General features: G+C 36.6%; 1 protein-coding gene across 13 annotated transcripts in view; it reads right to left on the bottom strand.

Moving 5' to 3' along the window:
- Nucleotides 1-2,438: 2,438 nt before the first annotated feature.
- The window catches only part of LOC131167889 (OVARIAN TUMOR DOMAIN-containing deubiquitinating enzyme 12), a 70,986-nt gene continuing 45,474 nt past the window's right edge, over nucleotides 2,439-27,950 (bottom strand). For 7 of the 13 annotated variants that reach the window (XM_058126939.1, XM_058126935.1, XM_058126941.1 and 4 more), the window contains 5 exons: nucleotides 10,707-10,780; nucleotides 10,506-10,554; nucleotides 3,452-3,536; nucleotides 2,819-2,875; nucleotides 2,439-2,714 (listed from right to left, as the gene is read on the bottom strand). In XM_058126939.1, the coding sequence (XP_057982922.1) occupies nucleotides 2,668-2,714; nucleotides 2,819-2,875; nucleotides 3,452-3,536; nucleotides 10,506-10,554; nucleotides 10,707-10,780 (312 nt within the window). In that variant the 3' untranslated portion in view covers nucleotides 2,439-2,667. Of the gene's footprint in view, nucleotides 2,715-2,818; nucleotides 2,876-3,451; nucleotides 3,537-10,505; nucleotides 10,558-10,706; nucleotides 10,781-27,950 lie in introns of all 13 variants that reach the window. The other 6 variants (XM_058126933.1, XM_058126928.1, XM_058126932.1 and 3 more) reach the window with 1 other exon arrangement.

Below are 27,950 nucleotides of genomic sequence, written 5' to 3'. Positions count from 1 at the left end.
ATTTATTTTTCATAGAAAATTTCAAAGAAGAGTTGAAGGAAAGGTGAGAGAAGGACGGAAATTTCAAAGAAGGATTTTGTGGCGGAAAAAGAATTTTTATCAATTTAAAAACTCTCACTCTTTCACTCTTTCCAATCTCATTTTCTAAAGATAGAAATCCATCTTTAACCGGTTAGAGGAGTTCAGGGTAAGTGAGTTTGATTATATCAATTTTTTTTTTTTCATAAGATTTATACCTGATTTTATTTATAACTAAGTTTGATTATGTTAGTTTTTATTAAATATTCTTGAATTTATTTTTAAAGAAATATTTTAATTTCTCTTGGGTAATTTACAGCATTATGATATGGTATTAAAACAAACATTTTTAGCACAAAAATCGTGTAGTATGAGCCTATTTTTATTACGTTGCATGTTTTATGAAAATATGAGTAAAAATGAGATTTTCACGATATTATTTTTATTACATAAATTATAATAAGATGTTTTCAAAAAACCCTTATGCCTCAAAAGTTACAGAATTACAGATGCTTGATATTGTAACTTATAGTTTATAGAATGATTTTATAAAGCAAAGGGACAACGATCTCCCAATCCCCGACTCTCCGGGGGTTTGCTGAGACAATTGATCTCTCAGTGAGTGCTCTTATGGGACAGTCGATCTTCCACTACTGCTAGTTTGGGACAGCTGATCTCCCACTCACAACGAATGATATGATAACAGGTTAAGTTTGGGACAGCTGATCTCTCACTCTTAGTGAATGATTTGATAGGCCCAAAGGATGTTTTTAAATTAAAAAGTTGGTATTAGAGGAAAGGGACAGCTAATGTCTCCCAATTTTTGGAAACTTTCGCTTATGAATGATTGTGGCGAAGTAGGACTTTCCGCCCAGGAGATTGCTGGTTTAGGATAATCACCCCCCTGTCAAAGTAAATGCTTTGATAGGTGTCCATTGTTGCCATGGGCGTTAGCCCCGAAAGGAAAGTTTCAATTGTGGTATCAGAGTAAAGAAAGATGTTTACAAAACAAATATAAGAGAAAGTATGAATATATATATATATATATATATATATATATATATATATATACAAGTATTACAGTTACATTTCACAATTACAATTATGATTACAGATATAATTTTCCATTTACAGTTACAATTACAATTTACAGTTACGGCTATAGTTTACGAGAATTTATATATATTTTTACAATATTTCAAATGCAGTTTTGAAGTTGCAGTATTAAATGTTATTTATTATGATACTGTAAAACTCATTTTAGCCACACATTGATATAATCTCTCTTACTTATTGAGCATTATCTCACCCCAAATATTTTCCCACCTTATAGATAACTTTGAGGAGCATACAAGAGTTCGACATAGTAATCATAGGCAGGATTCGAGAAAGAAATTTAGGATAAACACTAGTATAGTATTAGCTGGAGATGTTTACATATTAAGAAATTTTTAAGGATGTCAATTTTGATATTGAAGATACTTTTGTAATGAGGTTATTTAGTACTCTGATATAAATATATTTGAGGTTTTATTTACTTCCACTATTTATATTTACTAATATTTATAGAAAGTCGCACCCCAAGGCCCTACTAAGTTCGGGGCATTTCATTTGGTATTAGCGCTAGGTTATAGTTATGTAGACTTTAACAAAGAATTTTTACCATAGTATAGACGTGAATTATGATGAGGGTAGGATTGAGTAAGCTAGATGTTTTTAACCTATGATTTTGTTACTCTTTAAACAATATATTTTAATTAAAATTATATTCAACAAATTTCAAAGACGAAATTTTTATATGGAAGGGAGAATGTAATGACCCAAAAAATATATATAAGGTAATATAATATAATATATATAATATTAGGAAGTCCATTCCCACTTTCATTTACACTTCCTTTCTAAATAATACGTACAGTAAATAACAAAATAATATGTATATATATATATTATAAGTAGGAGCAAGATAATAATAAAAATAATAAAAAATCAAAAAATAAAATAATATTATAGTAATAATAATAATAATATAAGAGTTCTCTTCTTCCTCTTAATTAATTATGGAGAGTTCAAATTCAATTTCACTTCTTCCTCCTATAAAATTATAATATTGCCCCTCCTCTTTTCTTCTCCCATAAGTATCCCTCTTTCTTAACCCTTAACAATCCCCTTACAAAATTACAATTTTACCCCTCCCTAATCCCCTTATACACACGCGCACGCACACACACACACATAAGAATTCTAGAAAACAATGGAAAAACATTTTTCAATTATCTTACATGAATTTAGTAAACTGAAAAAAACAAAGTGATTTTTTTTTTTTTGTTATTATTTTGAAAAATTAGAAATGGGAAAGAATAGTTTTACACAAATGAAAATGCTCCTATCAAATTCTATTGATCAAACACAAAAATCTATTTTAGAAGGATCAAATAATATTTAGACTTTGTTATTTAAACTTTCCATGTCCACCTACATCAATGCATGTAGCCAAATATACGATTATAATGTCAAATAATGTAGATAAGTAGAAAAATTGAAAGGGCAAAATGGGAAAAAGAATAAATATGTAACATGGGTCGAAAGTGCGCTCCCTACAAAATTCTATGACCACCTTGCCTTAAAAAAATCAACCATCTCTTTTCTCTAGAACAGCCAATGTTTTCTCCTTGGCTTCTGTTGAATTGGAGCGTCTGCAGAACAGCAAAAGTAATTTCTTGAATAGCTTATTCAAAATTGTTGAGGTTTAACAATACATAGTTTAATGGCGATAGAAGCAGGTTTTACAGTAATGTACCTTGGATTTCATATATTGAATTGTAATGTACCTCAGACCAGAAACTCAACCACAACTCTGTATCATCAGAACAAAAGATCAGAATGTAAGAATGTGAAGTTCATAAAGAACATAAATGCATATTATCAGATATTTATACTGATGCTTTTGTTAAAAGCAGCTTAACCCTAGCATTTCACATAAGCAGGTTCCCGCTACGCTTGGTATGCAAAACCTAAGGTGCTAAATGTATTTTTTTTAAAATCCTTCCTAAATTGGCACATTTACTAACTAAATCTACTCTGCATCATATAAATTCACACGTCAGTTACTTGAAAATTTTCAAAACCAAGTGATAATAGTTTATAGAAAATATGCTACCAGCCTACCTCCACCTAACTATTTAAATAGCAATCCAATATGGTTAACTAGTAAAAAATTGAGTTTGGGTTTAAAGTTTGGCACAGGCAATTCTAAGTTCTGCGGAAGCAGAAAAAAAAATAAATTCATGATGTCCTAAGGAAGACGACATTTGAGAGGACTGCAGGTTAGTTGGACATGGAAAAATCCGAAGTCATCAAACTTTGTTAAGTAAATGCTATTTAACAAAAGCTCAAATTTATCAGGTGGGACACTTAAGACCTACTAAATTACCTCGTTTTGGTGCCTGGAACTGTGGAATGATTTCAATAAAGCAGGTGTCTCTAAATGAAGTCAGTAGACATATCTTCGCAGCAAACTGCATATCAACAAGCAATTAAAGCACAAAACAAGCGCAACAGCTATGGCTTCATGATGCAAGACCAACATTCTTGAATCTTGAAGATATGATTATACCAAAAATATCATAAATAAAGAATTTGATACCAAGCAAACACCAAACCAGGTAACATTACCATCAGCATCTTCATCCCCAGAATACTAAGTGTATTCCTAATATCATCATTAGTGGAGTTCTCGCCAAGCATGGGCTTGGTTTCCGGATCTTAACAATCTCCAGTGTGAATCAATCAACACTTTCATCATGCAGTGTCAATATTGCACAATCTAGTACATCTATTCTCACTCATAATGGATGGAAATAAAATTTTTTTTCATGTCACAAAAGATTCCACTTGGAAATTCAAGCTAGTGCCCCAAGTTAACATTTCAAGATCCTAAAGACAAATGATGGTTTGTTGCAACATGCACGTCCCAAGACCTACTGTTCCAATTGAGAGCAAGACAATGTGCAGGAAGAGTTCAAAAGGTCAATTGAGAGACCACCAACGTTTTATTTTATATTAAATGTAGTTAGATAACCTATTTGGGTAATAACTTCAATAAATTAATTAGTTGAACCTACGTTCATAAAAATGATAGGGTTAAATTTGTGTACTAGAGCTAAATTGAGGAATACAATTATGCGTTAGCGCCCTCCTTGTCCTCGAACCACAAATAAAATCAAATAACCGTTGATTATCACAAGTTATATTAAATAGTATTTAATTTCAGTTAAATTATCTCTTCCATTTTATACTGAGTCACCCTCAACCCCTTAGCTACTTTAGTTGGATATGCAAGGATTCCCGCATGTCAAGATTACCTCAAAAGACACTAGTGCACCTTTCTTGGATAATCTACATCATAATAATTTAAAGAATTACTTGTTATTGGAAATTAACAGGCAAGATAGAAATTGCACTCAAAAAAGGAAATATGCAAGACATTTAAGATCCCTATTTATGAAATAACTTGTTATGGTTTTTGAGTAGTTAAGTAAAATACTTTGAAATATATCGTCCCTTTGCTAGTGCAACATGCCTGAACAATCCATCATATAACAATTAAAGCAAAAACAAATAAAAGAAAACAAGAATAATATATGCGTGCGTGAGTTCCTATGAGCTACTCTATGCTTACAAAATTCTTAAATATTTTCATAATTTTTTAAAAAAGAATATGCATTTTCTAGAATTTTTGTGCATTTAATGAAAAAATTTAAAAGATTTTCTATAATAAATAAAATAAATGGAGCAAAGTAAATAAAATAAAAAAAAAGACAGAAAATTAACATTTCCAAGAAATTAAAAAAAAAATTTAAACCCTTAGAATTTTCATTTTTTTTTTTATATAACAAAAGAGTTTCATTGGAATAGGAATGTAACAATTAAAGCAAAAACAAATAAAAGAAAACAAGAATAATATATGCGTGCGTGAGTTCCTATGAGTTACTCTATGCTTACAAAATTCTTAAATATTTTCATAATTTTTTAAAAAAGAATATGCATTTTCTAGAATTTTTGTGCATTTAATGAAAAAAATTAAAAGATTTTCTATAATAAATAAAATAAATGGAGCAAAGTAAATAAAAAAAAAAAAGAAAGAAAATTAACATTTCCAAGAAATCAAAAAAAAATTTTAAACCCTTAGAATTTTCATTTTTTTTTTTTTTATAACAAAAGAGTTTCATTGGAATAGGAATGTACAAGAATGAGAGCGTAAAGCATCTTCTTTCAAAATTCAGGGTTACCCCACGAAAATGAAAAAAAAAAAAAAGACAACAAAAAGAACATTAGAAACAACCCAAAAAAATCAGCAGGCCCTATCATTTCAACAAGGAAAGCAAATCATGCTGAACATCCAAAAAACACATCCCCCTTAAGTTCCCATCACCCGCACACCAAAGAGATGCCAAATGTTCAATCTTTTCCCAAACCAGTAAAAGAGAACTTCCCAGGAAAAATGTGAGTTTTGTTCCATACACAAACCCCAATGGCAGCAAACAAGGCACAAATCCATAACTCCTTACCCTCCTTTTTCCTGCCAAAACCAACAAAATGAATTGCCAAAAACTCCTCCATTGTCTTTGGACAAACCTAGCATTCCCCAAAATAACTAGAATCCTTTGGGCAAAATCACAATGTAAGAAAAGCTGCGAAGCAGTTTCAAGGCAATTAAAACAAAGCGCACACATGTGCAGAGATAGAGCCTTTAACAATCTTTTAATCTATAACAAGTTATTGATGTTGATCCAATTAAGCACAACCAGCCAAATAAAAGTTTTGATTTTAGAGGGAACTTTGGCCTTCCAGATACTTTTATAGAGAGGAAAAGAAAAACTAGAGCTAGTCAAAAACTCAAAAAAGGATTAGTAGGAATAGAACCCAGAGGGATCCAAGGACCAAGAACGACTATGAGCTTCCAAAGAGACTCGAAAATTATTCAGCAAGACTAAAAGGAGGATAAATCATCCATCCCCCTATCATTCAAGAGTCTCCTAAATTGAAAATCCCAAGAAGGTAAAGGACCACCCATTCCACAATGAAAGAAGAAATAGATCCATCTTGTCCTAAACTTAAGCAAAATAGGGGAGGAATTGGACAAAACAACATTTCCCAACCATAGGTCTTTCCAAAAGTGAATATTATAGCTCCTACCCAATATAAATTTAGTATGGAGAATAAAGAGGGAATAAATCTGAGAGATGGCTTTCCACGGACTTTTCGAAGAACATCTGAGACCCGAATTAGTAACCTACCCGTTCCCATCAAGTCCAAATTTACTTTTTTATAACTTTATGCCACAAGGATGAGCCCTCTAAAGGAAACTGCCAAAGCCACTTGGCCAAGAGAGTTGTGTTTTTAGACACCAAATTACCAAGACCCAAGCCACCCTCTTGTTTAGGCCTATAGACCACCCACCTAACTTACCAAAGGATCCCCAACACCCCCCACCCTTGGGCATAAGAAATCTCTCATGATTCTCTCGATCCTACAAGCCACCCCCATAGGAATTTTGAAAATAGACAAAAAAGTATAGTGGAATATTAGAGAGACAAGCTTGAATGAGAGTAATCCTACCTCCTAAATAAAAAAGCAAACCCTTCCAACCATCTAATCACTTAGCCACTCTCTTGACAATAGGGTCGCAAAAACTAGTAGATCTAGGATTACCCCCTAAAGGCACTCCTAAGTAAGATAATAGCCAATCCAAAGCAACACAACCTACCTCCGAGGCTAACTCCCTACCATGATCCTTTGACAAATTAATAGCGTTTATACCGCTCTTCCCCAAATTGATCTTAAGCCTTGAAACCCTTTCAAAAATATAAAAAATCCCCAGAATATTTGAAAAAGATTACCTATGACTCTCTAAGAAAAAGATAGTATCATCAGCAAATTGAAGATGCGAAACCATTACCTCCTCCTTCTCCACTTGTAAGCCTTTCACTAACCTCTAACCATAGCTCTATAAACCATCCATCTTAAGGCATTTCCACTAAGACAAACAAAAAAGGGGAAAGAGGGTCTCCTTGTCTAATCCCCCTCATAGCTCTAAACCAAGATTTAGGTTCCCCATTCACTACACCGAGTAAAATACAATAGACATGCAACCTTTCATCCAACTCCACCATCTCTCTCCAAAACCCTTCTTTGTAAAAATCTTAACCAAGAAATTCCAACTCACCATATCATAGTATTTCTCAAAATCCAACTTAAATATAAACCCCTTCTTCCTACTCCTAATATCCTCAATGACTTCACTCGTGACTTTTAAAATAAAAAAAAAAATCGCGTCCATTATCAATGTCCCCACCATGAAAGTGCTTAGGGCCTTAGTAATAGTCTTATCAAGAATCACACTCAATCTTCTAGCTAGTACTTTAGTGATTATTTTATAAACACTAGATACTAAACTAATAAGACTATAATCAGAAATCTTGATAGACGTACTCTTAGGCACCAAAGTTATGAAGGTAAGAGTTAATACTCTTGCATAAAATTCCGTTACAATAAAATTCCTTAAAGACCACCATCAAGTCATCCTTAACCACTGCCCAACAATTTTGGACAAAAAAAAAAGGCAAATTAAAACGATCCGGCCTAGGAGCTTTATCCTTATCCATTGCAAAGATAGTAGATCTCACTTCCTCTTCCTTTAAAGGTTTCTCTAGCCAAGCTATCTTATCACCAAATGGTGGGTCACACTATAGCCCTTCCACCATTGGTCTATATTCATCTTCCTTAAAAACAGATTACAATATAAATCAATGACCTCCGAAGCTGTCCTGCTATTTTTCGAGATAATTTCAGCCCCATTGTACTCAAAGCCCCATCGTACTCCAAGACCCTAACAGAATTTTTCCTCAATTTTCTGCTTGCTAACCTTATGAAAAGTGCGGTGTTATGATCGCCCTCCTTTACCCATTTAAGCTTCATCTTCTGCCTCCAACTTCTCATTTCCTTAAAAATTATCTCTTCAAATCATTCTCTAAGGATATTCTTTTCAACTCCTCCCCCCAAAGAGATTAGTAACTTCTTCCCTACTATCGAGCTCAGTTAGCTCACCTAGAATTATGAGTTTTTTTAGGCCTAATATCCCCAAATACCTCCCTATTCCACTCTTCCAATTTTTCTTTCAGCCTCTTCAATTTCCTCATGAATCTAAAAACTTCAAATCCCCTATCCACCTCCTTGCTCCAAGACTCCTTCACCAAAGGCTGAAAGGTTTCGTGTTCTAGTCACATATTTTCAAATCTAAAGGGGTAGGATGATGTAGACGCAGCATCATGGTTCTGCAGCCATAGGAGAACTTATAATAAATAGAAGAGTGGAAGGAAGTGGACAGGAGGAGAGAGAAGATACCAGGGAGAAAAATCATGTTCAATTCCAATTCAAATTCATCAACAACTGCTTAGAACATGGCTTTCACACATTATTTATAAGAAATCCTAAACACAGAATTACACGCATACCCCTAAAACTACATAAACTACAAACAAACCCATACCAAGGACTTAAATTTCAGTTGAAATGTTGAAATTTCGAATTTCGAGGGGTTCCAAAACAAAATAGAGATACAAATTCGGGTTTGCATAAATTCAACCAAAATTTCGAGATTTAGGTAAATTTCAAACGAAATTTCAAAAATTTCAGTTGTTCTCCCAATTTTTTTTTGGAAATCATGGGGAAACAAAAAAAAAAGAAAATTGGAGGGGGCTGAGTTTGTGCTGGAGGAAGCATGAAGGACACGAGAACAAACAAAGAGCAACTTTGCACTACTAAGGTTCTTGGACAGGATCAACACTTAGCGTTTCAAATCCACTGGGAGTCTAGGACTCAAAGGTCATCTACTCCTTTGCTTTTGCATCTCCCACAGACATCTGTAGTTATAGGTGGTCGCACATTTTAGGTTCCTTGTGAATGCGCTTCAGCTTTGGTGTCGTTTGTTGTAACTAAAAGCTCTCCCAAGGATAGATGTAACATTACTAGAATATATGAGGTTGATGTAACCCCAAATCTCCTTCCATCCATACAGATACTTGCACATCCCTACAATCTAGGGTTCCATAGTAGGGAAACAATCAATGTGCCTTCTTGATTCCATACTTCTTTTATAGTCACTGAACCCAAACTGAAAAAAGTGTCAGATCTTGACTGTCTTAGGTCACTGCATATAATTCTTTCCATCCAACTTCTCGATTGTTATCTGCAACAATGATGAAGGAAACATACTTTTGGGATTCATGGACTCCAGCCCAATACAACTTCGACCACCAGAGCAAATCACAGAAAAAAAAAAAGACAAACAACTGAAACAAATCACAAGCACAGCAACATACCATTGTTTCAAGCGCCAATGATCTCAATAAACATTGACAAACAGCTTTGAGCAGTACCATACAATAATTGTTGCAGTGTGGCACATGAGCGACTACAAATGTGAGATCTATGGACCAAAAACCATCATGGGAAAATAATATGGTTTATAGAGCGATTCAAGCAGTTTAGCAACAGTTCAGGCCAAAAACATGCCTGTATGTAGCTTCATATGTCAGCATGTGGGGTTGACACTGCTTGCCTTCAATTGGCGCATGACGGCGTGCAACAGCAGCTCCAGTGATGGGATTTTAGTGGTAATCAGATCAGCAATGTCTACGGGTGACTACAATTTTGGTTTTGCAAAATATAAAGGGGTTTTTGTGTTCCTGAACTGGCAGTAAATCATCGAAAGAATTTCCGGAAACTGCTGAATCTTGTGACAGTTGCAGCGGATCAGGATTTTAGGCTTTTGGTTTTGGTGGTGCCTTTGGTAATTATGATTTAGGTCTTGGCATGACACTCTGATACCATGTTAAAATATTGGATAAATTGGAATATCTAATCACAACGATAGGTCTCTCCCTCTATTTATATGCCAAGTATATAACTATTAGACAACCACTTCCTTTAAAAGCTTAACCTGTTAGGTAGTGGGCCAACAATGTGTATTAGGCCTTCACAGTGTCTACAGTCCCCCACATGTGCAGCCAGACAGCAAATGGGAAGATAAAGAAACGGAAAATAACACCCATTACAGGGAATACAATAATTTTTCGAACACCACAAAATAAACATGGGCAATAAGACTAGAACCTAGGACCTCCTAGTAACTTGGTTTGATAACATGTTAGACAATCTCTTCACCTAAAAGCTTTGGCTGTTAGGTAGTGGGCCAACAATCCATCTCAGGCCTTACTTCATGGATGACAGGCTCTCTATATGCTCTACCATTTTCCTATATGGGAATGTGTATCTAAGATCACTGAATAACAATGAAAAACAATTGAATGCGCATATTGTAGCATATTATTAATGCACTTCAGGTGTAATAATTGTTCAAGATATGAGTATTGAGAGAATTATATAAGGACAACTTATGACTGTTTGAACAAGGGATACTATACCTTATCAGCTGCTGCTTGCAAGGTAAGATGGTCACCCCATTCACCAGGTCTGCTTTTTGCCAAAAAAAAAAAATTTACAGGCGGAAAATGAAAGTCCATTCTACCAACACAGAATGAAAAGCCACCGTGATTTAAATATATAACATAAAGGCTTGCTGCATCCAAATGATAAAAATAAAGGCATTCAAGAAAGTACCATACTTCGCCATTTTCTTATAATAATGTTTGTACTTCATTGGGACATAGCCTTCATACAGAGAACGGTAGTCTTTGAGCTGGAACACAGAATTAACAAAAGATAACAAGGCTCAAATTAGCCCTTTGGCTATTGTTCAGAAATAATAATTACTATATGCAACATCTTGCCTCTGATACAAGATGAGCTTTTGCAAGCAATCACATCTCTGCAAGTTAGCATTAGAAACATCATTTAATGGATCCATTTAATTTATCAAGATTCTTATTATTATTATTTTCTTTTCCTTCTTTTTGTTTCCTTTAAAGGGAAAACTTCTTCAAGACTAACAAGAACAATTGCACATGTTTTTGCAAGATGTGGTTACCTCTTCTTTTTTGGAGAGTTTTCATCATCACCATTTTTAAGGGTTCTAGAAATGATGAGGGAAAGGAAATTTGGAAATGTGCTACATTAGCTGTTGTTCGGTGTATCTAGCTGGATCGTAATGCACATGTTTTTAAGGATAAACAGACTTGATTAGGTCTTTCATTGAGCTTGTGTTATCATGTTAATGTGCTGTGTTGCTAACTTGCTATTAGTGGTATATTAGCACCTTATATTATTGTCATGTAACAATTGTTAATATATCTGTAGAGAATGAGAATGAATCAATTGTATATTCAATTGTGTATTCTTTGCATACTCGGGTCCCTATTTAACATGTACACCGAGAATAAAATATGGAAAAAAAGAAGAGGACACAACTTGCAGTTGAAATGTATAGTTTAGCTTCGGTGAGGGGTCTCAATTTATAGCCTTTGGCTTGTGGCAAGATCTCATGGTAGGTGGTGGTGGCTCACCCACCATGGTAGGTGGTAGTGGCTCACCTACCATTGTAGGTGGCCGTCGTTCACACTGTTGCCCGTCATTCACCAACCATGGCCTTCGTTCGCACTGTAGGGATTTCTACACTCCCCCTCAAGTTGGATCATAAATGTTGATCATATCCAACTTGCCAATGAAATCCTCAAAGAGTTGCCGAGTTAGTCCCTTGGTGAATGTGTCTGCAATCTGCTCCTTAGTAGGGACATATGTCATGCAAATAGTTCCTTCTTCCACCTTTTCTTTAATGAAGTGTCTGTCAACTTCCATATTTTGGTTCTGTCATGCTGGACAGGGTTGATTGAGATACTGATAGCTGCCTTATTATCACAGTACAACTTGATAGGTAACTCTAACTCAGCATGTAGTTCTTCCAATAGCCTCCGCAACCATGATCCTTCACATATTCCCTGAGCAACAGCTCTGAATTCTACCTCTACACTGCTCCTTGCTACAACATTTTGTTTCTTGCTTCTCCAAGTGACCAGATTTCCCCATACAAAGGTGCAGTATCTAGTCATGGATCTTCTATCCTCTATAGAGCTAGCCCAATCAGCATCAGTGAATATTGCCACTTCCTTTTGTTCACTTCGCTTGAACAATAAGCCTTTCCCTAGAGATCCCTTTAGATACCTTAGGATCTTGAAGCCTGCTTCCTGGTGTGCTTCTTTTGGAGATTGCATATGCTAACTTGCTACACTTACTGCAAAAGCTATGTCTGGTCTGGTATGTGACAAGTAGATTAGTTTGCCGACTAATCTTTGATATTTTTACCTATCTACTAGCTTTCCAACATCTTCTATTCTTTTTCCAGCTTCAATAGGTGTGTTGCTTGGTTTGCAACCTAGCATGCCTATTTCGATCAAGAGATCAAGGGTGTATTTTTGTTGTGAAACACTAATTTCCTTCTTTGATCTAGCTACCTCCATCCTAGAAAGTATCGCATTTGCCCCAAATCCTTCACTTCAAATTCTGTGGCTAGAACTTTCTTCAATTTTCCTATTTCCTCGATGTCATCTACGGTGAGGATAATGTCGTCTACATACACAAGCAAAATAGTCTTCTTCCCATTTTTTTGTTTGAAAAACATAATATGGTCAGACTATTTTTGGCAGCATCCCTCTCCTTTTATCACCTTTGTAAATCTATCAAACCATGCTTTGGGAGATCGTTTGAGTCCATATAAGGACTTTCTTAGTTTACAAACTTTGTTTTCCTCACCCCTTTAACTGAATCTAGGGGTAATGTCATGTACATTTCTTCTTCCAACTCACCATTTAGGAATGCATTTTTTATGTCGAGTTGTTGAAGTGACCAGTCTAGATTGGCTGCCAGGTATAGGAGCACTCAAATAGTGTTCAACTTTGCCACAGGTGCAAAGGTTTCTGTGTAATCGATGCCACATGTCAGAGTATATCACAACCAACCGTGCCTTGTATCTTTCAATTGTCCCATCTGTTCGGTATTTTATAATGAATACCCACTTGCAGCCTACTGGTCTCTTTCCTCGTGGCAAATTCATAACCTCCCATGTTCCATTCTTTTCCAATGCCCTTGTCTCCTCCATTTACAACCTCTCTCCATTCCAAAATTTCAAGTGCCTCCTCAATGTTCTTTGAAATTTTGACCCTATCAAGGTTAGAAGTAAAGGCACGGTATCCCGTGGACAAACAAGGTATTATAGGACAAAAAATTTTCAATTGGATGAAGGGTACATGAACGAGGATGTTTTTTGAGAGCAATGGGCAGATCAATATCATCAGATTTATTAGGAGTAGGTTCTATTACCTATTCTGAGTTGTTGGGAGGTTCTTGGTTGGGCTCTTGGTTGCTCGGAGCTGCCACCAGTTCTGACTCTCTTAGTGCTTCGGGTATGAGTTTTTCTTAGCACTTGGCTTCGGCCTTCATGAGTAGACTAGTGTCTCCTTGTTATTCTGTTGTTCTATATCTCCCCCTGAGTTTAAGTTTCCTTCTGTGACTGGCAAGGAAGTGGAGGAGAATGGTAGATTGGTGAGAGGAAAGTCTAGGAAAAACATGTCACCATTGGAATTATTCCGAGTCTGAGATTCACTCACATTCTCCCCCTGAATAGAAGACTTAGGATAGAATGGAGTGCTCGAAAAAGGTGACATCAATGCTGATAAAGAGATGGCGAGAAATAGGGTCATTGCACTTGTAACCTTTTTCGGATGGAGAATACCCAACAAAGACACACTTGGTGGCGCGGCGCAAGGATCCAGCTTGGTGCGCTGGTGAGGAAGGACATGCACAAAGGCAGTGCAACAAAATAAACGAAGTGGGAGATTGGAGTCCAGCCGAGAGGTAGGGAAAAATTCAAGAAGAGTGTCAAGGGGTGTAGCATAAGACGGAAAACGACTGGGCATTCTATTGATAAGGTAAGTGGCTGTTAGAACAACATCACCCCAAAACATCGTAGGCATGTGGGTAGTGAGCATTAAGGCTCGTGCTACCTCAAGAATGTGTCTATTTTTGCGTTCGGCAACCTCATTTTGTTGAGGGTGTCAACACATGAGCCTTGATGAATTATACCTTTTTCGTGAAGGAAGAAACCCAATGTGTGGTTGAAATATTCTGTGCCATTGTCAATACGCAAGATTTGAATCTTGGTGTGAAATTGTGTTTGGACCATGGCACAAATGTTAATAAACACCAAACGTACTTTAAGACTTATCTTTTAACAAGTAGACCCAACAAGTATGAGTGTGATCATCAATGAATGTCACAAACCATTTTGTGTGAGCGCGATTAGAAATTCGGGAAGGTCCCCATACATCACTATGAATGATTGTGAAAGGCTTTGTGGGTTTGTATTTGGATTTTGGGAATGAAGTTCTTTGGTGTTTTGCGAGTTCACACACTTCACATTGAACATCAAGATACATTTTATTTGAACATGGAGAAGGAAATAAATGACACATGTATTAAAAATTGGGGTGACTCAACCGAGAATGCCATAACATTAGGTCACTATTCTTAGGGATAGAGACAAAATTACTTTGACACTGATCGCTCATTTTGGCTTCCTCGAAGTAGTAGATTCCCTCATACTCCTTAGCACTGCCAATCGTTGTTCCCGATGACAGGTTTTGAAAAACACAATGGGATGAAATAAATTTAGCAGAGCAATTGGGGTGTTTAGTGAGATGGCTGACAGACAAAAGATTACAAGATAATTTTGGAACATGAAGAACACACTCTAAAGTAATTGAGTCAGAAATTCGAATACTCCCTTTTCCGGCAACAGAAGCAAGAGATCTGTCAGCAATTTTGACTCTTAGGTTACCAACACATGGGGTATATGATAAGAAAAGGTGATAAGAGTCTATCATATGGTTAGAGGCTCCAAAATCTATAATCCAGGGTGTATGGTTACGAAAGGTGTATAGGGCTTGTGAGAAATTACCTCTGTGTGCCAAATTACCAGATGGAGTATTTTTTGGTGACTAACCCGAGGCTTGGAGAGCAAATAGCATCTCCATGACTTTCTGTAGTTGGTCATGGCTGGAGGTGCTGCTATTGCCACTGTCAGAATGGTTGCCCGCCACTTGTTGCCTCTCGGGTTGAGTCTCAAAACAAGCTTGATAGCCTCTAGTTTTGGTGCTCTGCCGTGGTTTCCAATCAGCTGGGTTGCCATGAATCTCCCAACAATTATCCTTAGAATGGCCAGGCTTTCAACAATGTTCACACCAAAGGCGGCCCTTTAGTTGCTTGGCATTTGGCTCACTGTAGGTCCCACGGGATACAAATGTTGAGCACTCTGGTACCGTGGATGTAGCTTCCTTCAACATGACTTTGCGCCTTGCCTCTTCACGCCTCACTTCAGCAAACACTTCTCGAGTGGATGGTAAAGGTCTGCGGCCGAGAACCCTTCCTCATACATCATCTAAATCTTGATTAAGGCCTACAAGGAACTCAAAAACTCTCCCCTTTTCCAATCTCTTCTTGAACAACGCATTGTCCTCAGCACAACGCCATTCTTCTTCACTACTTAAATCCAGTTCTTGCCATAGTGCCAGCATCTCCATGTAATAGTCTGTCACCTCCCTCTCGCCTTGTTTCATCAGCTATAGGTGTGTCTTAAGTTCAAAGACTTGGGAAGCATTCTCCTCGTCAGAGTGCGTTTCTCGAACACCATCCCACACCTCTTTTGTCATGGGCAGGAATATATATGTTTTCCCGATAGTTGGCTTCATGGAGTTGATAAGCCATGAGGTAATCAAGGAATTTTCCGATCTCCATTGCTGGAGTGCCACAGTATTCGTTGAATCGGGTTTCTTTGAGTCGTTGGTAAGATACCCGAGCTTTCCTCTTCCATCGACTGCGAGTTTCATGAATTGGGCCCATTCTCGGAAATTCTTCCTATTGAGTTTTTCTACCGATAGTTGGACAAAAGAGCCATCTAGTCCATTCGAACTGATGATGGCATTGGTTCGACTCGTTTGAGTTTCTGAGGTTGTCGACTCTTGGCTGTTGATGGAGTTGTCCCCCATAGTTAGCTTGGTTTAGGAAAAAACCAGCTATGATACCATGTAGAGAATGAGAATGAATCAATTGTATATTCAAGTGTGTATTCTTTACATACTTGGGTCCCTATTTAACATGTACACAAAGAATAAAATATGGAAAAATAGGTGAGGACACAACTTGCAGTCGAGATGTGTAGTGTAGCTTCGGTGGGGGGTCTCAATTTATAGCCTCTAGCTTGTGGCAAGATCTCTTGGTAGGTGGTGGTGGCTCACCCACCATGGTAGGTGGCCGTCATTCACCAACCGTGGCCGTCTTTCACACTGCTAGCCGTCATTCACCAACCGTGGTCGTCGTTCACACTGTAGGGATTTCTACAATATAATGCCTTCTCTAGCTATAATTTCAACTTTATTTAACCAAAAAAGTTATCAGAAAACAAACCACAGTAAAATTTGGTTATTAGAAAAAATAACTACAAGAGCTCTATCATAAGCATTTACTTCAAAAAATAAACACTAGCAAAACAACTTCCATGTGTTTGCAAATGGGGTTTCCCATTGGAATTTATTTCACATGTACATTGTTTTTAATTTTATTCTTGAAAGGGAGATTTTTCTTTTTAATTTTTATGGATTTAATTTTTTAAGCGTTTTATTGAACTCAATTGCTGTATTTTCTTATTTGCATTTAAAGCCTTAAGAAAATGGAAAAGAGAGAGTAAACTGACATTTACTTGAATGAGTTTTTGATTTTGTTATTAGGAGCTGCTGTTGGTGAGACTACTGGATATGGGATGCCACAACCCACAACAAAAGGGGACAATTAGCATTAGGGACTCCCTGTTTTGCACCTAGTCCCTGGACAAAAGGCACAGGCCTGAGCATTTAGGCGAGCTTCCCATTCAAGTTGCCGCACCCACTACTGCTCTATGCATCAGCCCTTGGTGTTTGGGTGCGTGGTGTTTGTTGGTGCACCCAAGACACGCTTTGATTTAATATCCTAAATATTTTAAAGGAAAATCATCAAGGACACTTGGAAGAATATAGGGAACACTTCCATTAATTGAGTTAAACCATCAACGATTGAATTTTAAAAAATATTTTATGTTGGTCAATGCAAAGTTTTTCCCGAAAGTGGTCATTATAGATTCTAAATCATTGCAATTTCAATCATAGTATTTTCTAAACCATTGCAATTTCAGTCAAATAGTTGCACCAAGTTTGTTATGAATCGCAATGATTTAAAATTTATGGAAGCCACATTAGGCAAAAGAATTGCAACTATCAATATAGACCACTAAGAAAAATTTAGTGACCAAAGAAGCATTTATAAGAAAAATTCCCTAGAAGCATCCAAAAGTCTAGATTCTATGATCTTGTGTGAAAAGGAGCAAAGAAAAGATAGCACCCCAAACTGAATAAGATCATTTCCCTTAAGCAATGAACTCTCCCCTCGTTGTCATTTACCACAGATCATCTTGTGCCAAAGGGAGATGAGTACTGAAAGAAAACTCCATAACAATTTACCCATTAATGTAGTGTTCTAAGACATCAAATTACTCCAACCTAGACCACCCTCACACTTGGGTCTACAACATTATTATAACCAAATGATCCTGTTTTTGCTCCAACTCACCACGTACCACAAAAACTCAACTCAACTTTGCCAACCTCTGAGCTTCTGCATAGGATCTGAAAAGAGACCAATGTCCCAAGCCAGATCCACCTGCAAACCACTGGTATATGAATATGAAATTACAAGAACTAAAGCTTTCTCACAAATCCCTTCTCAAGCTACTCTCATCCCTGCCTATTTAGTTCAGCACAATCTTTTAGATTCACACTATAACGAGGCAGGTTAGGCAGCTATGAACATGGGACCAGATCTATGTCATACCAAATGTCCCGCATTAGTGGTAGCTCACGAGGATGCTCACTTGGTTCAGGGGAGAGGTTGTCCCAAGTCAGATGTGACATGGCTTGCTAAGGATGATGTTTGTGACAGCACTCCTAACTTGCTGGAGTCATATTTGCAGTCCCACTCTGTGGATCAGAGTTCCTTTCAGCTGGGGGAGAATGATGGAGGACCACCTATATCCCCTAGGCTGCCCATTCACCACACATATTTTAGGCTTAGGCTTACAAAGGTATAGGAAATATGTGTATGGAGGACCTCTTTGTACTTTTTTAGTGATTTTTTTTGTATTTGTAATTATGTATTTAGCTGGTCCTATTTGTAAATAGGTGTTAGCTGTATTAGTGATTTAAGTGCTGTACATGCTAGTGGATGTACAGTTATTGTTTGAATCAGATTGCAGTTTCCCTTTCTGCCTCTCTCTCTCTCTCTCTCTCTCTCCTGCAAATTCCTGCTCATCTTCTTCTTCCTCTTCCCTCTTTTCTTATCTCTCTTCTAATTCTGTCCCTCACCTCTGTTCTGTTCCTTCCCCTTCTCTGTCTGTTTTGTCTTCCTGCTGCTGCTGCATCACTTCCTCTTCTTCTTCTTCCTCTTCTAATTCTCTCAACTCTATCTATCTATATATATATATTAAAGTACATTACATAGGGTTCATGTTCCACCTTCGTGGGCTATGTGACCTCTAGCGTTGCAGTGCGACACTTACAAATGAGCTGCCAGCTTGAGGAATGCTAAACCCACTAAAACGAGTGAGGATAGGATTTACTAGCCTTGAAATACTCCCTCAGGGGTAGACTTGCTTTTCTCAGATAAAAAAGATATATAGAGAGATGGTGAATACAAAAAACCAGTGTTTTGAAAGGCAATTTGTATTTTGGGAGGAAAACGCACCAAGGCGTATGTGCAAAGGCGAAACTCCACGAATGCGTATGCCTCAGCCAAAAAATGACGCTTTTTACGCCTCAGATGAAAGGCGTACGCCTTTCGATATTCCTGGGTTTAAAACACAATTTTATAAGTTCAAACCCAAAACACCCTAAACCCTATTCTCTCTGTCTCTCCTGTGAAGCTTTTCTCCTCTGCTCTGTTGCTGAAGCCTCGACGAAGCATCTGCTCCCCCTCGAAGCCTCGGCTCTCTCTTTCAAGGACTCGACGAAGCCTCTGCTGCCTCTCGAAGCCTCTGCTCTCTGTTTCGAGGATTCGAAGAAGCTCGGTGAAGCCTGGACGAAGCTCGACGAAGCCTCTGCTCCCTCTCTCTCTCTCTCTCTCTCTGTCTCTCTCTCACATTTGGCTGTCTTTCGAAGTCTGTCCCATCTGCTCCCTCTTTCGAAGCCTCTCCTCTCTCAGGATCATTTGGCTGTCTTTTGAAATCTGTCTGACGGGTCTGAGTTCATCTCAGGTTTTATTTTTGTTTCATATTTTAATTGCTTAAATTAAATCTTGCTGCACCTGCTGAAATGTGTGAAGCTGATTCCAAGGGGCAAAAAAAAGATTTTGTTTGGAAATATATAAAAGAAGTTGATGGAGAAAAATATTTTAGATGTAAATTTTGTGATCAACATTGTAGTGAGACTGTCACAATGTTTAAACATCATTTGGCTGGTACAAGGAAAGGAATGAAACCTTGTCAAAAAGTCCCTCAAAACGTGAGTGGTGAGTGCAAGAATGCTCTTGAAAAATTTCAAGAAGAGAAGGGTGAAAGAAATGAACTTCTTGAAGAGATTGGGCAGGGTCCAAGAGGAGGGAGTCAGTGTGCTAGGTCTAATGTTGGAGATTTTGAGCAGCAAAATAGAGGAAGTGGCCATACTCCTAGGTTTAGAGGTTCAATGGATAAGTTTTCATTTTCACAGACCAAACAGTCCACTCTAAACTCAAAATGGAAGAAGGAAGAAAGAAATGAAGTGTGTAGGAAAGTTGTTGGCCGTTGTGTGTTTAACAATGCTTTACCATTTAATTTGATGGATGGCGTATATTGGCATGTTATGGTGGATGGAATTGCTAATTATGGGCCAGGTTTCAAGCCTCCATCTATGCATGAGATGAGGACTTGGATAAAGATGAAGTGAAAGACATCGATAGCATGTTGAAAGATCACAAAAATAAGCTTGGAAGGAATATGGATGTTCTATCTTGATTGATGGATGGACTGATGGGTTTTCAAGGGTCTTAATTAATTTCCTTGTGAATAGTCCTGCTGGAACGTGTTTTTTAAAATCCATTGATGCTTCTGATTCTATAAAAAATGGTGATTTGTTGTTTAAGTATATGGATGAGGTGGTTGAGGAAGTTGGTGAGGAGAATGTTGTGCAGGTGATAATTGATAATGTGAAAAACATGATAAATGGTGGAAAAAAGCTTATGGAAAAAAGGGTGAAGCTCTATTGGATTCCATGTGCTGCACATTGTTTGGATCTCATGTTGGAGGATATTGCAAAATTGAAGATCCATGCAAGCACAATCCTAAAGGCTAAGCAAGTTCTTAAATTTATTTATAATCATTCCTATGTACTTGCAATGATGAGGAAGCATTTCACCAACAACAAAGAACTCATCTACCTTGCAGTGACACGCTTTCCTACTGCATTTTTGACACTTCGGAGCATTTACAAACAAAAGCGAGGCCTTCAATCTATGTTCTCTTTAGAGATGTGGTGTAGTTCTACATATGCAAAAATGCATGAAGGTATAAGGACTCGCTCAATAGTTTTATTTGACCAACATTTTTTGGCCTCACGTGGCGTATGTTATCAAGAGTCTTGTCTGTCTTGTGTGTGTTCTAAGGGAAGTTGATTCTGAGGAAAGACCAGCCATGGGGTTTCTCTATGAGATGATGGATTCGGCAAAGGAAAAAATTGCTGCAATTTTTTCTAGAAATGAGAAAAAATATGAACCCATTTGGAGAAAAATAGATGATAGATGGACTCCACAACTTCATCACCATTTACATGCTACAGGATATTATTTAAATCCCCAATTGCGTTATAAGGAGAACTTCTCTGATTGTGAAGAAGTGAAGAAAGGATTATTTGAAAGCATGGATAGAATGTTGAAATATGAGGAGAGGCTAGCTGCAGACATCCAATTGGATTTTTTTGATAATGCACGAGGGGATTTTGGGACTCAAGTGGCTGTTGACTGCAGAATGTTGAGAAGCCCAGGTAAAAATAATATTTCAGTAAAAAATAGTTAATTAGTAGTACTCTATCCTTGTTTCTTCTTCTAATTTGGAACTTAAACATGTTCTTTTTTATTTTGTAGCTAATTGGTGGAAACGTTTTGGGACCAAGACCCCAGAATTGATGAACTTTGCTATTTGTGTTCTTAGCCTAACATGTAGTGCTAGTGGATAAGAGAGGAATTGGAGCACATTTGAGCAGATTCATACAAAAAAGAGGAATAGATTAGAGCACAAGAGATTGAATGCTCTAGTTTACGTCAAGTACAACACCAAACTAAGGGAGAAAGCTATAAGAAAAAGACAAAATTATGATCCAATATTGGTGCCAGAAGTAGCTTCAGATGATGAATGGATCACAGAGAAGGAAGAGCCTATCCTCCCAAAAGACACTTCTTGGGTTGATGATGAAAATGTCCTAGATGTTTATGCTATTAGAGCTTTGCCCGTGGTACCTCTTGAAGGAGATGATGCTCAAGCAACACAAGCTTCCGGTAGCTCGCATTCTAATCTTCCTAGAAAAAGGAAAATTAGTGATTATTGTGAGAACTTGAATACATACATATCAATAGTCATTTTTTAATCTACTAATTTATAATTCTCCATTTCTCCTAACTCCTATAGCTTTATTGAATATGTAGGCACTCAAGACAAAGGCAAGGGGCCAACATTGGAAACAATTGAGGAAGACAATGATGTTGAAGTGGGAGAGGAATTTATTACTGGAAGAACTCCTATTTATTATGATGAAGATGAGGACGTTGATGAAGATCTTGATAGTTCCCTCTGAACTTTGTTGATTAAGATTTACTAAAATCTTAGAAATTAGAATCCTGGATGATGAGACATTGTGATGTTGTAATTTGGTTTTCTCTTCTTTTTGAAAACTTATGGCTTATTGTTAACATGCATTGTTTGAGTTTGTTAGGTAAAGCCTAAAATTGCCCAATATGATACTTAAGAATTATGAATGCTATTCTTTTTTTTTTTCCATTATTCTAACATATTTCTCATTTTAATACTATATATATATATATATATATATATATATATATATTAATTGTTTTAAAAATACAGTCCCAAAAAGCTTACGCCTCGCCTCGCGGAGGGTAAAACGCCTCGCCTTACGCCTTCACCTTTTAAAACACTGCCAAAAACACAGAACAATAAGTCCTCACCAACCTGAAATAAAGCTACCCAGCAACCGAAAACCTAACAAAATGCAACCTAGGAAAAACCCCTTCTCAATCCCTTTCCATAAATTACCCAATTCCCATTGTCCCTTCTTAGCCTTAATTTTAATGCCACCAAGCAAACTTCCTTTTCCTTTAGATCAGCTAAGAGCCATTTTATCTAGGAAATGTTGCACTTAAGGTACATGGACCGACAAATACATCCTCACTCTGTTCAATCTTGTCTCTTTCCCTTCCTTGAACCAGAAACTCCCTCTAAACCATCCATTGGAGATTGACACTGAAAGGAAAAATAACCTAATAAATCAAATCTGGTCCAAACTTGAGTTGTTCATGAACCTCATCTATAAGTAGCGTCCATCATAATCAGAATCACTATCTAGCCCTCATCAGAAACATCACCATTTCTTCTTAGTAAAGTGTTCCTCACTAACCTTCTTTCTAAATATATTTCTGACCCACTCGAAAGCTCCTCAACATGACACTGCCATCACTATGTCTTTACAAAAACTCACTAACTGCCTACCATCTTCCCTAATTTGCCTCATTAGGAAGTTCTTTCTTTTTTCATGCTTTTATGACTAGTGAGTCGTAAACCTATGATATCGGCCATCATTGTCTTTACTAGAACTCACACTATATCGATTCTTGAACATTACCCTCCATTTGTGCTTCTTGACCTAGATGAGGAAAGGGTTTGAACTTACGAGACTCATGTGAGCAAATGACCTACAAGGAATCTTGAGGTACTTCTTGATGCCAATAGCTATTTGATAAGCTACCACTAGAGACTCAGTGAATACAATTTGGCCTCTCCTAACATCCTCCTTAAGACCATTAACGAACCTGATGATTGTGTGTTGTGTGACCTCAATAATACCATTCCTAAGCAAAAGCTCCTCAAGTCTCTCTCTATAGCTGCCTACAAGGGTGTTTGTCAATAGTTCAAGAGCTCACTAAACAATTCGTCCTTATGGGAATGGGGAGGGTACATCCTTTTCAACCATTGTCTCGTCACTTCCTATTGGGTCATGGGAGGAGTTCATCTAACCACTAGAGGGTTTGCTCAACATTTTGTCAATACTTCATGGCTGATCCTACAATTTTCATTAAATTGAACCTTGTCCTCACCTCTCATGCACGTACCATTAAAGGTACTTGGATCTAGTTTGCCATCATAGGTATGCACATATACCTTGATCCTCTTAGTGATGTCTCCTAGGTAATCTTGGTCATGCCTAGGTAAATTTGGGAGATGCCTAGGGTTAGGCCGGTACTCCAAATTTCTAAAATCATAAAAACTACTCTCCTCAAGGCTCAAACCCAAACTCAAGATTAACTCGAGGCTATAGGGGCTCAAGTGGTTTGTTAAGTGGTGTAGGGGTTCGACTCATCCTAGGTGCTATAGGAGCTCTTCGGGTGGAAAGAATCATGGTCTTAAATTTCCACGAAATTGTTGAAATTTCTGTCGAAATTTCCAATTTCCGTCACCCTCGAAATCGAAATGGCAATCGATTTCCGTCTTGCATAATTTCCGTCGAAATCTCGACAAATCATCCGAAATTTATCGAAACCTCGATATTTGTCGAAATTCTAACTACACAATGAAATTTCGTCGAAATTCAAATGAGAGATTCAAGAGTGAAGTGAAATTTCTCTTTTAATTTATTTTATTGAAACAAAAGGTTACCACAAGTGCTTTTGAAATTATATGAAAAAATAAACTTATAGTAATATTTTATTTAACCATTCATGTCCAAATTATCAATATTTGTATAATAAATAATATTTAAATGAATTATGAATTTCATTTGCATTAACTGAATCTGTTTAATGTACATAATCTTACAAACATGTTTGATACACATACTATTTTACAACTTTTCCACCCTGTACAAAATATAGATGTATTTAATTTGTAATATATTAGTCTTAAAACTTATATTATTATATTTGTTAACCATTTCTAAGTTTCACAAAGAATTCCATGCTTTACTACTAGTTTCCATTATTTTTTCAAATCAAAATCGAAATTGACATCGAAATCGAAATCGAAATTTCCATCAAAATTTCTGTTCTTTTTTAGCTTCGTAATTTGAGTCGAAATCGAAATTTAAGACCTTGGAAAGAATGTATTGGATTCTATGAAATTCAGGGCCAATTAGGTTGCCTAACTTACTAATCTAGGCCTTCTACTAAGGGTGATTACACAACTTCTTTAGGATTTGTGCAAGTTGTTTAATGAGATGCTAAAATTTTTAGTATACAAAGTCCTTGAATGTGTCTAATCATATAGACAAGGATTAGGTATCAATTGATGCAGGTTCAATGGGGATGGTTCAATAGTTTTTTTTTTTAATAATAAAAAGAAAATATATTAAGGATGAGGATGTACGATCAAAGCGAAGATATTAAATCCTCAAAAATATTTACATATACTATAAAAAATAAAATAAAATAAAATAAAAAAGAATAAAGCATAAAAAACTGCAATTGAAATTCCCTTTTCGAACCCTTCACACCATAGTTCACCAAACACTTCAAATTAGCTAATTCCCTCTTACCCTTCTTCATCTTGGATTTGCCGCCATCAAGCCTAACATCATTACCTCCTTGGTCAGATAGTCTGAGGCCCAAGTCATCTAATAGCCTTTAAGTATCAATACCTTTCCTAGGAATTTCATCTCGAACAGAGGTAGGAAAAATTTGATCCTTGACCTTTTTATCAATTCTGTGAACCTCATCTTTAAACAAATTAATACCTTCTAAACCATCTAAAGGGGGGGAAGGGGGGGGGGGGGGGGCAAGTAAGATAGATCCTCAAGACAATCAATAGATGGGTTAGAGGAATATCCACACTATTCCTGAATATGGTCCAAAAGTATACCTTTTTCAAATTCAAACTCATTACTCCCTATATAATCCTTGTCTGACACATCTCTCCCATCTTTTACTTCCCTTCAGCTTTTCCATTATACTAAAAACACTTTTGAAGTCCCTTTTATAATTTTATGTTTTCTCACTAGATAATTCTCGCTTTTCTTCATTAAACTTCCTCCCTTCAAGGCTCATCTTTGTATTCTTTCAACAAGCATACACCTTACCACTCCTCAAATTTTTTTAATAGACTCCCTTTCCAGGTTGATTTCCTACTGAACTAGAGATCAAAACCTAATTTTCCAACTCACAAGAAATAAAATTTTCTAAGCCAGACATCCCCCAACATTCCTTAACCTTCCCCTGATGCCATTTTCCTCCATCTGAGGGGAAGCATCAAACCTATCAAGTCTTTTTCCTTTTTTTGACTTAAGCACTTTACTTGTATCAAAACATCCTTCGTCATGACCACCTAAGCTTTTATTCAAAGAAGAGCACAAAGCCAGAACAACTTGTACTTCATTTGAGGAAGGGCGTTGTTTAGCATGTTGCTGCTCAGAAGGGCAATGAACCCCCATATCATCCCAAAATGTAGGCAAAGAGATTCCTTTATGTTCAGGGGGCTAAAAAGACTCTAGGACTTTCCCTAATAAGTGCCCCATCCAATCTTCTTGGGCTTTTCCAAATGAATGGCCCATCTGCTCTTATATAAACATCCCCACTGCCCAGGCCCAAGCATGGTTTTAAATAAAGGCCGCGACCGTTACGTAACGCCGTTACGTAACGGTTTTTTGGGTTACCAATACCGTTACACACCGCGAAATCAGTGGGAAGAAAAATCACGGCCATTACGGACCGCGACCATTACGTAAAGGCCGCTACAGCCGTTATGTAACCGTTACAAGATTGTTACACCAAAAAATTATTTTATTTTTTACTTTTTCTTCTCATTTTTTCCCTCTCGTTCATATATCATTCTCAATATACCAAGTGCAAGAGGGGGAAAAGATTATAAAGAGGATAACAATGATACAAAATTTACTAATTCTTTAAATACTCACAATAGATGCATTAATTAACAATTTGAAAAATGCTAAAAATATTTTATTTTGATAATATTAGTAATGCGATATTTATGTTCTATATTTTTCAACTTCAACCTTCTTTCTTTTCTAGCTAATTTATATTTGTATTATTCGTATGTCTTATGTGTCTAATAGATTAATGGAGTGTATAATGTATTTTGTTTTATTAATTAATTTAGCACACATAAGAATTTATCACAAATAAGAACGATGAGAAGTATAAATATGCACACACGTAATTTTTCTATCAATGGTGGTTTAAAACAAATGTAAACTTATCGCCCTTACCAAATAACTTAGTTACTCAAACTAAAGGATCCAAAATACACTAAAACTCTTTCTAAGAAGGGCTAAAAGCTTAAAACATGCAAGTATGCTAATATGTGCAAGGTTGTGCGTGCTTAAAAAAAAATCACGGCCGTTACACTCGTTACCGTTACATTATGCTACCCGCTACTACGATTTAAAACCATGGGCCCAAGTTTAAATCAAAAGCTTGCTTTTGGGCTTCCTTAACCAAAATGCCCATCAAAGAGTTTAGTAAACTATTGTTATTTTTTAAAAGCCAACCCAAACAATCTAGGCCTAGTAGTCCATCTTCCATGCCAAAAACCCTAGCTGCCTCTGTCTTCGTCTTCTTGTCTTCCACGCAAGAACCTCTGGCTTGGACTGCTCAGCTGACACTATCGCGGTATTGCCTTCAACTCCATCAATTGTGCTTGAGACACTACCTCTTGTGACCTTTCCCCACAGTGAGCACAAACCTTTTCCTGCAACTCCATAAGATCAAACGACCTTCACCATATCTTACACTCCCTACAATGACCCAACTCCAAGAGCAAATTTTGTAGGACTTTTGCTCCATTCGAGCCCGACCAACATGAACTCTCCAAAATAAGAAGGCTTACCTAAATTGAGACCACCCTTCCCCTTTCATCTCTTCAAACAAAAATGAAGTACTTCTTAACCTTTCATCCAAGTCTTGATCCCATGAAATCCCCTGCCCTAGTCACGTGAACCCCCATCTAGGGTTCAACATAACCATGGTCTTAAATTTCCACGAAATTGTTGAAATTTCTATCGAAATTTTCGATTTCCGTCACCCTCGAAATCAAAATGGCAGTCAATTTCCGTCTTGCATAATTTCCGTTGAAATCTCAACGAATCATCCGAAATTTATCGAAATCTCAAAATTTTAGCGAACTTGTCGAAATTTTAACTATACGATGAAATTTCATTAGAATTTAATGAGAAATTTAGGAGTGAAGTGAAATTTCTATCTTAATTTATTTTATCGAAACAAAAGATTATTACAAGTGCTTCTGAAATTATATGAAAAAAATAAACTTACAGTAACATTTTATTTAACCATTCATGTCTATATTATCATTATTTGTACAATAAAAAATATTTAAATGATTTATGAATTTCATTTGTATTAACTGAATATATTTAATGTACATTATCTTACAAATATGTTTGATACACATACTATTTTACAACTTTTCCACCTCATACAAAACATAGATGTATTTAATTTGTAAAATATTAGTTCTAAAACTTATATTATTATGTTTGTTAACCATTTCTAAATTTTCACAAAGAATTCCATGTTTTATTACAAATTTCCATTATTTTTTCAAATTGAAATCG

Source organism: Malania oleifera, chromosome 11, assembly GCF_029873635.1.
Source record: "Malania oleifera isolate guangnan ecotype guangnan chromosome 11, ASM2987363v1, whole genome shotgun sequence".
NCBI lineage: Eukaryota > Viridiplantae > Streptophyta > Magnoliopsida > Santalales > Ximeniaceae > Malania > Malania oleifera.
This window is presented reverse-complemented; position numbering and strand designations above follow the sequence as displayed.